Source organism: Loxodonta africana, chromosome 25, assembly GCF_030014295.1.
Source record: "Loxodonta africana isolate mLoxAfr1 chromosome 25, mLoxAfr1.hap2, whole genome shotgun sequence".
Lineage (NCBI taxonomy): Eukaryota > Metazoa > Chordata > Mammalia > Proboscidea > Elephantidae > Loxodonta > Loxodonta africana.
In genome coordinates, this window is record NC_087366.1 from 51,884,078 (window position 1) to 51,898,582 (window position 14,505).

Genomic DNA, 14,505 nt, shown 5'->3' on the forward strand with positions numbered 1-14,505 from the left:
TCTGATGTTTCCTATTGATTTGGTTCACTTTATATACTTTGGCTGGAATTCTACACATTGTTCCGGTTATCTATTGCTACATTCCAAACTAACCCCACAGTCCGTGGCTTAAAACAATATCCGTTTAATTCTAACTCATGATTTATGGATCAGGAATACAGACAGATCAGCTCTCTGATTCTCTTTCACATAGCGTTGACCTGGGTCACTTAGTGGTATTCAGTTGGTGGCTGGTCTGGTCTGAAGGATCCTAGATGTCTTTACTCATTTGCTTGGTATTTTTCTGGGGATGGCTGGAAAGCTGGAATCAGCTGAGCCCTCCTACCTCTGTATAGTCTCAGAGCCTCTCCACATAACCTTCCTGTGTGGTAGCCAGGCTTCTCACATGGTGGCTGAGGATTCCAAGAATGAATGTTCTAAGAAACAGGAAGTAGAAGCAGCCAGTCTTAAGAGACAGAGCTGGAAACTGCACAGTGTCACTTCTGTTCATGTTCAGTTGGTCAGAGCTGTCACTCAGTCTGTATGTGTTCTAGAATAGGAGGCATAGACCCCTGCTTTTCAGTGGAAAGAATGTCAAAGAATTTGTGGTGATATTTAATCTGCCACAGTGATATTGAGTCCCTGTTAGGGTATTGCATCTGGAGACATAAGGTGTTTGTTTGTCTCGTATTGATGATGATTTTAATTTTGATCACTTGGTAAAGATGCTGCTTGGTTTGTACATTGTATAGTTACTATGTTTTTTCTAGTTAGTAATTTGTGGAAAGATTAACTTTTTTTTTTTAATTTTTATTGTGCTTTAAGTGAAAGTTTACAAACCAAGTCAGTCTCTAATACAAAAACTTATATACGCCTTGCTATACACTCCTAGTTGCTCTCCCTCTAATGAGACAGCACACTCCTTCCCTCCACTCTCTATTTTTGTGTCCATTTGGCCAACTTCCAACCCCCTCTTCCTCCCATCTCTTCTCCAGACAGGAACTGCCCACATAGTCTCATGTGTCTACTTGATCCAAGAAGCTCACTCTTCACCAGCATCACTTTCTATCCCATAGTCCGGTCCAATCCCTGTCTGGAGAGTTAGCTTTGGGAATGGTTCCTGTCTTGGGCTAACAGAAGGTCTGGGGACCATGACCTCTGGAGTCCTTCTAGTCTCAGTCAGACCATTAACTCTGGTCTTTTTAGAAGAATTTGAGGTCTGCATCCCACTGCTCTCTTGCTTCCTTAGGGGTTTTCTGTTGTGTTCCTTGTCAGGGTAGTCATTGGCTGTAGCCGGGCACTATCTAGTTCTTCTACTATCAGGCTGATGTAGTCTCTGGTTTACGTGGCTCTGTCTGTCTCTTGAGCCCATGATTACCTTGTGTCTTTGGTGTTCATTCTCCTTTGCTCTAGGCGGGTTGAGGCCAATTGATGCATCTTAGGTGGCCGCTTTAGTATCTAAGACCCCTTTAGTGAAGTGCCTGTTCATATCCTTTGCCCATTCTAAAAAAGGGTTATTTACCTTTTCGTAGTTGAGTTTTTGCAGTATCATGTAGATTTTGGAGACCAGACGCTGATGGGAAATGTTATAGGTAAAAACGTTTTCCCGTTCTATAGGTAATCTTTTTACTCTTTTCGTGAAGTCCTTAGATGAGCATAGGTGTTTGGTTTTGAGGAGCTCCCAGTTATCTAGTTTCTCTTCTGCATTGTTAGTAATGTTTTATATAGAGTTTATGCCATGTGTTAGGGCTCCTAGCGTGGTCCCTATTTTTTCTTCCATGATCTTTATATGTTTAGGTCTTTGATCCATTTTGAGTTAGTTTTTGTGCATGGTGTGAGGTATGGGTCTTATTTCATTGTTTTGCAGATTCATATCCAGGTATGCCGGCACCATATGTTAAAGAGACTGTCTTCCCCATTTAACTCATTTTGGGCCTTTTGTCAAATATCAGTTGCTCATATGTGGATGGATTTATGTCTGGATTCTCAATTCTGTTCTCTTGGTCTATGTATCTGTTGTTGTACCAATACCAGGCTGTTTTGACTACTATGGTGGTATAATAGGCTGTAAAATCAGGTAGAGTGAGGCACCCCACTTTGTTCGTCTTTTTCAGTAATGCTTTACTTATCCGGGACCTCTTTCCCTTCCATATGAAGTTGGTGATTTGTTTCTCAATCTCATTAAAAAATGCTATTGGAATTGCATCGTATCTTTAGATGGCTTTTGGTAGAATAGACGTTTTTACAATGTTGAGGTTCCTATCCATGAGCAAGGTATGTTTTTCCACTTACGTAGGTCTCTTTTGGTTTCTTGCAGTAGTGTCTTGTAGTTTTTTTTGTATAGGTCTTTTACATCTCTGGTTAGATTTATTCCTAAGTAGTTTATCTTTTTGGGGGCTACTGTAAATGGTATGGATTTGGTGATTTCCTCTTGCATGTTCCTTTTGTTGGTGTAGAGGAATCCAAGTGATTTTTGTGTGTTTATCTTGTATCCTGATACTCTGCTGAAGTCTGCTATTACTTTCAGTAGTTTTTTTGAGGATTCTTTAGGGTTTCCAGTGTATAAGCTCATGTCATCTGCAAGTAGAGATACTTTTACTTCTTCCTTACCAATCTGGATGCCCTTTATTTCTTTATCTAGCCTAATTGCTCTGGCCAGAACCTCCAGCACAGTGTTGACTAAGAGCTGTGATAAAGGGCATCCTTGTCTGGTTCCCGATCTCAAGGGGAATGCCTTCGGACTCTCTCCATTTAGGATGATGTTGGCTGTTGGCTTTGTATAAATGCTGATTGTTATGTTAAGGAATTTTCCTTCTATTCCTATTTTGCTGAGAGTTTTTATCATGAGCGGGTGTTGAACTTTGTCAGATGCCTTTTCTGCATCAATTGATTAGATCATGTGGTTCTTGTCTTTCGTTTTATTTACATGATGGATTACATTAATTGTTTCTCTAATGTTAAACCACCTGTGCATACCTGGTATGAATTCCACTTGGTCATGGTGAATTATTTTTTTGATAGGTTGTTGAATTCCATTGGCTAGAATTTTGTTGAGGATTTTTGCATCTGAGTTCATGAGGAATATAGGTCTATAATTTTCTTTTTTTGTGGTGTATTTACCTGGTTTTGGTATCAGGGATATGGTGGCTTCACAGAATGAGTTTGGCAGTATTCCGTCCTTTTCTATGCTTTGAAATACCTTTAGTAGTAGTGGTGTTAACCCTTCTCTGAAAGTTTGGTAGAACTCTGCGGTGAAACCTTCTGGATCAGGGCTTTTTTTTTGTTGGGAGTTTTTTGATTATCTTTTCAATCTCTTCTTTCGTTATGGGCCTATTTAGTTGTTCTACACTGGGTTTACTGGGACCTCTGTTTCTGTTAGTTTAGGTAGGTAGTGTTTTTCCAGCAATTCATCCATTTCTTACAGATCTTCAAATTTGTTAGAGTATAATTATTCATAGTAATCTGATATAATTCTTTTAATTTCAGTTGGGTCTGTTGTAATATCACCCATCTCATTTCTTATTTGGGTTATTTGTGTCCTCTCCTGTGTTTCTTTTGTCACTTCTGCCAATGGTTTATCAATTTTTTGTTAATTTTTTCAAAAAACGAGCTTTCGGTCTTGGTAACTCTTTCAATGGTTTTTCTGTTTTCTATTTCATTTAGTTCTGCTCTAATTTTTATTATTTGCTTTCTTCTGGTGCCTGAGAGTTTCTTTTGTTGCTCTCTTTCTATTTGTCCAAGTTGTAGGGATAATTCTTTGATTTGGGCCCTTTCTTCTTTTTGTATGTGTGCATTTATTGACATAAATTGACTTCTGAGCACTGCTTTGGCTGTGTCCCAAAGGTTCTGATGTTAAGGGTTTTCATTCTTGTTGGATTCTGTGAATTTCTTTATTCCATCCTTAGTATCTTCTATAACCCAGTCTTTTTTGAGCAGGGTATTGTTCAGTTTCCAAGTGTTTGATTTCTTTTCCCTGCTTTTTCTGTTACTAATTTCTACTTTCATGGCCTTATGGTCAGAGAAGATGCTTTGAAGTATTTTGATGTTTTGGTTTCTGCTAAGGCTTGCTTTATGACCTAATATGTGGTCTATTCTAGAAAATATTCCATGTGCACTAGAAAAGAATGTATACTAGGCTGCTGTTGGGTGGAGTGTTCTCTGTATGTCTATGAGGTCAAGTTGGTTGATTGTGACATTTAGATCTTCTGTGTCTTTATTTAGCTTCTTTCTGGATATTCTGTCCTTCACAGAAAGTGGTGTGTTGAAGTCTCCCACTGTTATTGTAGAGCTGTCTATCTCCCTTTTCAGTGCTGATAGAGTTTGTTTTATGTATCTTGCAGCCCTATCATTGGGTGCATAAATATTTAATATTTAATATGGTTATGCCCACCTGGTGTGTTGTCCCTTTAAACATTATATAGTGTCTTTCCTTATCCTTTGTGGGGGTTTAACTTTAAAGTCTGTTTTGTCAGAAATTAATATTGCCACTCCTGCTCTTTTTTGATTGTTGTTTGTTTGATATATTTTTTTCTATCCTTTAAGATTTAGTTTGTTTATGTCTCTAAGTCTGAGGTGTGTCTCTTGTAGGCAGCATATAGACGGATCATGTTTTTTTAATCCATTCTGCTGCTCTCTGTCTCTTTATTGGTGTATTTAGTCCATTTACATTCAGCATAATTATGGATAGGTAGGAGTTTCATGCTGTCTTTTTCATGTTTTTTTGTGTGTGTTGACAGTTTCTTTTTCCCACTTAATTTTTTTGTGCTGAGTAGTTTATAGTCTTTTCCTCTTATTCATTATTGTTGATTTTGTTTTTGCTGAGTCTCTGTTTTTTCCTTGTGTTTTATTTTGATGAATAGGATTGTTAGTCTCCTTTGTGGTTACCTTAATATTTACCCCTATTTTTCTAAGTTTAAACCTCACTTTTATTTCTTTATATTGCCTTGTCTTCCTCTCCATATGAAAGATCTATGACTGCATTTCTTAGTTCTTCTTTTTTGTTTTAATGTTGTCATCTGTCATATATATAATGACATCACTGTTTCCCTGTTTTGAGCATTTTTTGATCTTGATTTATTTTCGTGGTTTCCCTGTCTGGGTTGACATCTGATTGCTCTGTCAAGTGTTCTAGTTTTGGGTTGATACCTGATATTATTGATTTTCTAACCAGAGAACTCCCTTTAGTATTTCTTGTAGTTTTGGTTTGGTTTCTTCGAATTCCCTAAACTCCTGTTTATCTGGAAATGTCCTAATTTTGCCTTCATATTTGAGAGACAGTTTTGCTGGATAGATGATTCTTGGTTGGCAATTTTTTTCCTTCAATTTTTTATATAAGTCATCCCATTGCCTTCTTGCCTGCATGGTTTCTGCCTAGTAGTCTGAGCTTATTCTTATTGACTTTCCTTAGTAGGTGACTTTTTTTTTTTTATCCCTAGCTGCTCTTAAAATTCTCTCTTTATCTTTGGTTTTGGCAAGTTTGATTATAATGTGTCTTGGTGACTTTCTTTTAAGATCTGCCTTATGTGGCGTTCTACGAGCATCTTGGATAGATATCTTCTCATCTTTCGTGATATCAGGGAAGTTTTCTGCCAACACATCTTCAAGAATTCTCTCTGTGTTTTCTGTTATCCCTCCCTGTTCTGGTACTCAAATCTCTTGATAGGGTCCCATATAATTCTTAGGGTTTCTTCGTTTTTTTTAATTCATTTATCTGATTTTTCTTCAAATATATTGGTGCCAAGTGCTTTATCTTCAATCTCACCAATTCTGCCTTCCACTTGCATAGTTCTGCTTCTCCGACTTTCTGCTGAGTTATCTAATTCTGTAATTTTATTGTTAATCTTCTGAATTTCCGATTGCTGTCTCTGTATGGATTCTTGCAGCTTATTAAATTTTTCATGTTCTTGAATAACCTTTTTAATTTCTTCACCTGCTTTATCTGTGTGTTACTGGCTTATTTTGCATATTGCCTCATCTCCTTCCTGATTTCTTGAATAGTTCTGTATATTAATCTTTTGTATTCTGTACCCGGTAATTCCAGGAAAGTACCTTCATCCAGAAGATCCCTTGATTCTTTGTTTTGAGAGCTTTTTGAAGCGACTATGGTCTGCTGCTTTATGTGATTTGATATTGACTGTTGTCTCCGAGCCATCTATGTTATTGTATTGTTTTGGTTTTTGTTTCCTTAGTATGTCTTAGCTTCTTGCTTTGTTTTGTTTTGGTATGTCCAAATAGGTTGCTTAGGTGAGCCAGCTTATTTTCACATTTGAAACTCTAATAGCCTAGGAGTCTATTCACTTTTCTGGTATGGATTCAGCTCAGGTGTCCAGGTAGCTAGTCATCGAGTGTATGGTACAGGCTCTGTCCTACAGTCTGAAAGGGGTAGGGGTGATTAGTGTAGGTACTGGTATCTGGTTGCAGCAGGGGGTCACGCTCTGAACAAGGCAGGGGGCTGACAACTGTCCCCCGAATGTCTGTGAGAAAAGCGCCGCCCTGTACCATAGAGCACCCAGGTGGATGGGTTCTGCAGATGGACCTTGGGCACCCAATGCTCTTGGTTGTTAGGACTGGGAGGTACCAGTTATCTTTGGACCCCTGTCGTGGGTGGCTGGGTGACCTGAGTGGAGGCACCAGTCCTTAGGCCCTTGATGTGGGTAGGTGAGGACCCTGTTTAGTAGGCAAAGCGGTGTCAAACATCAACACCCACCTCTCCACCGTACAGCTGAAATAGTTGCAGTCTGCCCAGAAGATCCTGTTCTTTTGAAATAGGCCCACACCAGTCCATGCAGGGGGAAAGGTATTCAAAGTCCATGGACTGTTTATGCCAGGACAGGAATCGTTTCTCTCCAGAGCTTCCCAGGTTAGTGCAGCTGGCAGATTATCTTTTCCCCAATTGTGAATTCATTCCTTCTCCAAGGCTGGGAGAATGGTTCAGGGCACGCGATAGGACCTATCTCAGGCCCAGGGAAATCGACAGCCACTGAAGCCAGCTTGAGGAATGGGGGTGCAGTAAAATATACGCAAGTACTTAGCTTTTGCCAAGAGCACTGTTCTTCTCTGGTTCCGGAGGTGTGAGTAGGCTGTGCGGCTGGCTGTTTTTCCCTGAGGAAACTGCAGCTGAACGCTACCACCATCCCACCGCAACCTGAGGGTTCCTGGCGGTTCAGGTCCGGCAACTCTTCTCTGCTTCTGAACCGTCTCTCCCTCCGCCTGTCGCTCAGTCCGTTTTCTAACTTCGCCTTTGATGTTCAAGGCTTCTAGCTTGTCATAAATATAATTGTTTCAGTTGTTTTTTCGGGTCTTTGTTGTAAGCTGGTTCACCGGAAGCATCTGACTACTCTGACATCTTGGCCCTGCCTCAGATTAACTTTTTTTGATGTACATATACGGCGCTGTTTTGTAATAGGAAGCTTTTGTTTTTATTTAGCAATAATTATGAGTAATGTTCACAGTATTACATATTTTTCTATGACATTAATTTTCAGATATGGGTTTTTTTTTTCCTTCCCTTGGCGTTACCATAATTTTCGTAACTAGGTCTATGTTCTTGGACATGTGGTTGTTTCCAGTTTTGTACTGTTATGTAATGGCCCCTCAGTGCATGTATCTTTGTGCATATTGCATGTTGTTTTCTTATGCTAAATTCCTGGAAGTAGAATTTCTGGGGTGAAAGAGATTCGTATTTTTGAGATTTCTGGAACAAATTGTCTTTCAAAGAAGATTACTTTGATTTGTACCCTACCAACTTTAGTTTAAAGGGTGCCCACTTCCCTGTTCCCTTGCAGTCCTAGTTATACTGTTATTTAACCTTTGCCAATTTTATTACTTAAAAATTTGATCATATTTTTATTTGTAGTTTTTTTTATTGTGGTACAAAAGTACAGAAGAAAATACTTCACTGATTCAGATGTTTCTAGGGGCACAATTAAATGACTTTGATTACACTTTTCATGCAGCACAGCCCTTACCATCCCCAGCTTTTCCCTAATTATTCTGCCACTGTTAATGTCAACGCACTGCTCCCTTATTTGGAATTCTTTGATAACTGATAAGGTTAAATTTTTTTGGCACTTTCATATTTCCTTTGTCAATTATTTCTTTACGAGCTGTTTTTCATTTGAAAGGCACTCAAATTTTCCTTATTGAGTTATCAGAGCTCTTTGTATAAAATAGCAGCCCTTTTTTTTTATCTGCATTGAGAATGCTTTTCCTGTTTTGCCATTTGCCTTTTTTTTTTTTTTTTTTTATAGTGTCATGATTAGAGAATTTTCCCTTTTTGCCTAGTCGAGCCTGGAAGTTTTTTTCTTTGTTTCTGCTGATAAGCTTAGAAAGACTTTGTCTATCACAAGAGTATATAATCATCTATGCTTTTTTCCTATTCCTTTGAATTATTTTTAACTCCCTTTTCCAGTTGGAATTACTTTTATTTGTAGGGCATGAATTGTAAGACAAATTTTTTTTTTTCAAACAGTTGAATAATCCACATTCATTCTATTGATTAGAAATGCCCTAACCAAAATTGATCGAATTTAATGAATAAAAAAAGAATTCAGATCTTAGTTTTAAATACAGGTTATAGCATTCATGTAGATGCTTTTATTAGGAAAGGTCTGGTTTTTTTTTCCTACATAAATTGTATTAAATAGTAGCAGTCCTATAGTTACTTGACATTTCAGGATGTTGACTTTCGGTTACAATGAACTGCAGTTATTAGGATTTACACGTATTTTTGCCACATCATAAGAAAAGTTTTTTGATCCTTTATTCCTCATGAACATGCATTTGGTCATATGGCTTGGTCACATTGACTTTGTAAACTTGTTACTTGACATGCTTAATTATGACTTGCTATAGCATTTCTTCTACTTGAGTCTGATATTCCTAAATGAAGTCTTTGAGTTTAATAGGAGTTTGTGTTTTATTTTTATTTATTACTAGAGTAAAAGTAACCACAATTTATTAAGCACTTACTGTGTATTAAGGGCTTTGCAAGCATTTGTTTAATTGTTTCATAATTACAAAGTAGATATTATTTATTATCTTCATTTTACCGGTGAGGAGGCTGAGGCTCAGGGTGGTTAGTTAAGTAGCGGCTGGTAACTGGTAAAGCTGGACTTTGAATCCAGGTTTCTCTGGCTCCAAAACCTGGGCTTTTAAGCAGCATACTCTTTTGTCTCAGTATATTTTCTTGTTTGGGTGGTAATTTTATTTGGAGGTGGAAGAACAGCCTTTCAAACTTTTCTCCCCTCTGTCTTTACTAAGGTTTACTGAAAGCAGTTCTGATGATGATTCAGACATGGGTGACTACTCAGACGTACAGGTGAGTCAAACACTCAGCTGGCCGATTGGATGATTATTGTAAGGGTTGTTAGTCCTTCTCAGAAAAATTCAGTAAGCAATAAAATAAGAGACTTTGGACATTGTCATCAGTAATAATTGAATACATCCTCTGTAGTGGTGATGAGTTCTTAGATTAGCCATCCTTCTTGTATATGCATTTAAAACTGATTATACAGGAAAAAATGAAGAGAAGAGAATGGCCAGAAATAAGGTCAGACAGAAATAAGGAGGGAAGTTAGTAGGAAAAATGTATTTTCTGCCAAGGAGCTGGTGTTATCAATGAATAGGCTTGTTTTAAAGAGAATAGGAATATGTGAAATTATAACTTGCTATTTTTTCTGTCTTGGTAACTCATTTTTTGTATTTTAGTAACAAAATAATTTCAATACTCGGTTTTGAATTGATGGGGTAGTGGTGACTTTCATTGTCTACGAGCCGGTTTATGCGCTTACTTGTTTATTTAATTGACATTTTTCAAAACAATGTTTTCCAAAGTAAAGAAATTAAAAAAAAAAAACAAAAAACTTCCTAGGCCCTCTCTCAGATGTAATCAATCTATTTCCAGAGGTAATGATACCTAAGGAGATAGTAACTACTGTTATAAAACACATTTATGTAGAACAAACAGGTATTTATTATTTATCTATCTTTAATGGAGCTTGAAGACATACTGAGTGAAATAAGTCCATCACAAAAGGACAAATATTGTATGACCTCACTTACATAAAAAGACAAAAACTGGCAAATGTATAGAGACCGAAGTTTATTAGTGGTTACCAAGGCGGGAGGGGAGAGGAAGGGTTATTGCTTTACAGAGCACTGAGCTTCGGTTTCTGATGATGGAAAATCCCATTGATTAAGGGGAAGGGTTGCAGAGCCGATGCATGTAACTGATGTCAGTAAGTTGTATGTCTGTAAGACGTTAAATTGGCAAATGTTGTATGATAGGCATATTTATAACAACAACAGAAAAAAATCAGCTATTGAGGTTGCTCATATACAACCAAATACCTCATGGGATTTAGTTTCTTGGTGTGGAGGTTTAGGGTCATGGTTTCATGGGATGTCCCAGTTATTTGACCTGATAGTGTGTTTAGTGCTTCTGTTCCACCTCCTCGTTCATTGCATAGTTCCTGAGATCTTAAAAGCTTGCAGGCTGCCATGCAAAGCACAACAGTTGGCCTCTGTTCACCTGGAGCAACAGAGGAAGGAGAGTCAGGAATAGGAAGAGGAAATGGAATGTGTGGCTAATTGCCTCCATGAACAACTGCCTCCTTTCACATGAGACCAAAACTTGATGGTGCCTGGCTACCATTACTGAATGTTTTGATCAAAGATTCTATAGAAAAATCCTGGTCAAAAGGGAGAAAATGCAGAACAGAACTTCACATTCTTATGGAATCCAGGGTTTCTGGAGCCATTGAGGCTAGATGAACCCTGGATAAAGCTCTTGCCCTGAGATCATCTTTAAGCCTTAAACCAAAAATATCCCCTGCAATCTTTAAGCTGAACAATACACCAAAAACCAAACCCACTGCAGTCAAGTCAATTCTGACTCATAGCAACCCTATAGCACAGAGTAGAACTGCCCCATACAGTTTCCAAGGCTGCCATCTTTACAGATTCAGATTGCCACCTCTTTTTCCCTTGGAGCAGCTGGTGGGTTCGAACCGCTGACCTTTTGGTTAGCAGACAAGCCCTTAACCACCGTGCCACCAGAGCTCCGAAAGCAAACAGTAGTCTAGCTTAATTAGTAAAGAATGTGTGCTTTGAGCATTGTGCTCTTAAAAACTGTGTGGAATCAAATTTGATATCATCAACTGGAAAGATTATCAGATAGGAAACTTAGGGGCCTGTGAGTTTATATTAATGGTGGGGCAAAAATTTCAGAAAAGGAGGTTGAGAAGGGTTACACAAAAAGAATGTAACCAATGTCACTGAATTCCACATGGAGAACTTGTTGAATTGTTATAAGTTCTGCTGTGTATATTCTTAACAACAACAAATAAACTAAAAAAAAAAAAAAAATCAGGGAATCAAGCCCAATTTTGTGGTAAGAAGCAGACGAGGGTTAGGTACTTGTCTTATATTTGCGTTAATCTTTTTAATATACATTCTCATTGTAAAAAAAAAATTGTTTAAATGCTAACAAGCGGCCATCTAAGATGCATCAATTGGTCTCAACCCACCTGGAACAAAGGAGAATGAAGAACACCAAGGTCACACGACAACTAAGAGCCCAAGAGACAGAAAGGGCCACATGAACCAGAGACCTACATCATCCTGAGACCAGAAGAACTAATTGGTGCCCGGCCACAATCGATGACTGCCCTGACAGGGAGCACAACAGAGAACCCCTGAGGGAGCAGGAGATCAGTGGGATGCAGACCCCAAATTCTCATAAAAAGACCATACTTAATGGTCTGACTGAGGCTAGAGGAATCCCGGCGGCCATGGTCCCCAAACCTTCTGTTGGCACAGGACGGGAACCATCCCCGAAGACAATTCATCAGACATGAAAGGGACTGGACAGTGGGTAGGAGAGAGATGCTGATGAAGAGTGAGCTAATAATATCAGGTGGACATTTGAGATTGTGTTGGCATCTCCTGTCTGGAGAGGGGATGGGAGGATAGAGAGAGTGGGAAGCTGGCAAAATTGTCACGAAAGGAGAGACTGGAAGGGCTGACTCATTAGGGGGAGAGCAAGTGGGAGTACGGAGTAAGGTGTCTGTAAACTTATATGTGACAGACTGACTTGAATTGTAAACGTTCACTTGAAGCTCAATAAAATTAATAATAAAAAAAAAGCACAATGAGATGCTACTGCATACCTATTACAATGGCTAAAGTTTTTAAAAATAAAATAAATATTTTAAACTGGTAAAAAAAAAATTGCATGTTCTAAAGAATTCAAATATCATTGAAATAAGTGATACATAAACTAGATCTTTATTGTTCCCCTTTCCATAAATAATTAATGTCAGAAATTTGGTGTGTGGTCATGGAGAATATTTTTCTTTTAAGCCTATGTGCTTAATTACCATTCTGCACTTCCTCTTTTTTCGTTTACCTGGTTATTTTTAATTACCTAAATGCATTGTTACTAAAGCTGCTGTCTATAGAAGAAAATATCATCTTTTTTACATCGGTGGAGGCGTATTCTTTATATGAGTCAATATATTTTTTTTTTATTAACTTTTATTAAGCTTCAAGTGAACATTTACAAATCCAATCAGTCTGTCACATATAAGTTTACATACATCTTACTCCGTACTCCCACTTGCTCTCCCCCTAATGAGTCAGCCCTTTCAGTCTTATATGAGTCAATATTTATTGCATCAAATTGAAGACTTTGTGAATAAATTTAACAAATCACGTTAAGCCTTTATTTTCTGTTACTTTGTGTGTGTAGAGGAGAGTAGTAGTGTGCATTTTCATCTTTGGCCAGGCTAGTCACATGGTTTATTTTGGTTCTATCAAAGCCTGTACATAGTAGTGTGTTTGGTAATTTGGGGTGAAGAATCACGTAGTGTTGGCCAGCTTTGATTTTATGAAATTGCCAGTTATTTATGTATTGGACCATTACCTTGGAGTCGGGGGTACATCTTTTAGACGGTAAAGCTTGTTTGTGAAGCATCTTACTCTGAGCACTACATTTTCTAAATGTCAATCTGCTGGGGGAGAAGCTGTAGAAAATGTGTTAATACAGGTGAGTCAACTTTCACATGTATCTGTTGAGTAATTTATACTAAAATCATGTTTTTGACAGTCAGCCAATCACATGAACAGTTCCCTGCTTTCTTTGTATCGGAAAGGAAATCCTGATCCTGTTCCCAACACTCCTGAGATGGAGCAAAGAGAAACCAGCATGTCAGCACCACGGCTGACTTCCAGAACGGGCTCCACGCCTTTGAAGACCTCTGCCACAGTTCCTGAAGGAGGATGGTTTATTGACAAAACCCCATGTGGATCCAAAGACAGTTTTTCCTTGGGCCTATCAGATGAGAAAAGTCATCATAAGAAGGCAGCATCTGAGATACAGGTACCTTTGTTGTGGAATTCTAGCCCGGCGTAGTTGGAATATGTTAGTCTTCTCATTGAATATTTTATCAAGCAGTGTTTTGCGAAAGACATAGCAGTTTTGAAATACATACAGAATTTGACCACTGCCCACTGCCTCCATCATTTCCATCCTAATTCAAGCCTCTACTCTTTCTTGCCTTAGCTATTGTAATCTTCTGCCAACTGGACTCTGTGTCCATTCTTGGTCCCCTAACTTATTCTTCACAGAGTCATCTTTTTGCAAGTTAAGTTAGGGCATTGTCATTCTACTTAAAACCCTCCAATGGCTTAATTCTGCTGGAAAGCCAGAGATCTTACAGGTGCCAGTAAAGCCTGGCTGCCTCTTTAATCTCATCTCCTACTGCCCTTTCTGCCTGTGCTTTGCCTCAGCCACGGTGGCCTTTCGCCGTTTGTAGACTACACCAGGCTTTTGCTGGAACACTTGCCCCGCATTCGTGCGGCTCATTCCGTCACTGCCCGCGCCTCTGTTTTCATGTCATCTTTTCGGAGAGGCCTTACCTGACTTAGGTAAATAGCTCCTCATGGGACACTGTTTCCTAACCCTGCCTTATCTTCCTTTTAAGCACTTAAAATCACCTGACTTACTGTGTAATTGCTTAGTTTTTGTTGTTGTTTTCTTTTACTCTTTGTCTCTGCAGGGGAGCGGGGACTTTGTTTTGATCAATAGTGTGTCTTAGCTAAAGTATGTCTAGCACATAGTCGTCAGTTAGCTGAACTTATGCCTAAGGAACTTTCTGAAAGGCGTTTACTAATAGTCCAAAAATAACCCCTCTGGGTATGTGTAACTGAGATTTGATAGTTTTAGGTAGGAGGGACGGTTGTTGCTGAAATAGTAATATGGTTCATTTTCAGTTTAGGATAATTCCTTGAAGGATCCTATGTAAATAGATATGATATGAATATACGTAGAATAAGCAAGTTTTTTTTTTTTTTCTTTTTAAATGGAAATATATAAAGAAAAACTTGGTGAATTATCAGACATTGGGCAGCGTTCTTAGGTGACTATTTTTACTGCCTGGCAGGATGAGAAGGGGTTTAAAGCAGTCTTTCCTGTGATACAGTGGGCAGGGTGTGTTCTAGGCTCAGTGTCCACTGTGGTGCATG

At 38.5% G+C, this 14,505-nt stretch overlaps 1 protein-coding gene across 7 annotated transcripts in view; it reads left to right on the plus strand.

Annotated features, from left to right (window-relative positions):
* Positions 1-14,505, plus strand: part of NVL (nuclear VCP like) — a 133,802-nt gene that overhangs the window by 19,517 nt on the left and 99,780 nt on the right. For 6 of the 7 annotated variants that reach the window (XR_010319440.1, XM_064276843.1, XM_003410940.4 and 3 more), the window contains 2 exons: positions 9,241-9,298; positions 13,088-13,360. Coding sequence is in view for 6 of the 7 variants with exons in the window: in XM_064276843.1 (XP_064132913.1) it covers positions 9,241-9,298; positions 13,088-13,360 (331 nt within the window). In the remaining variant the exon portion in view is untranslated. The remainder of the gene's footprint in view (positions 1-9,240; positions 9,299-13,087; positions 13,361-14,505) is intronic. The other variant, XM_064276848.1, reaches the window with a different exon arrangement.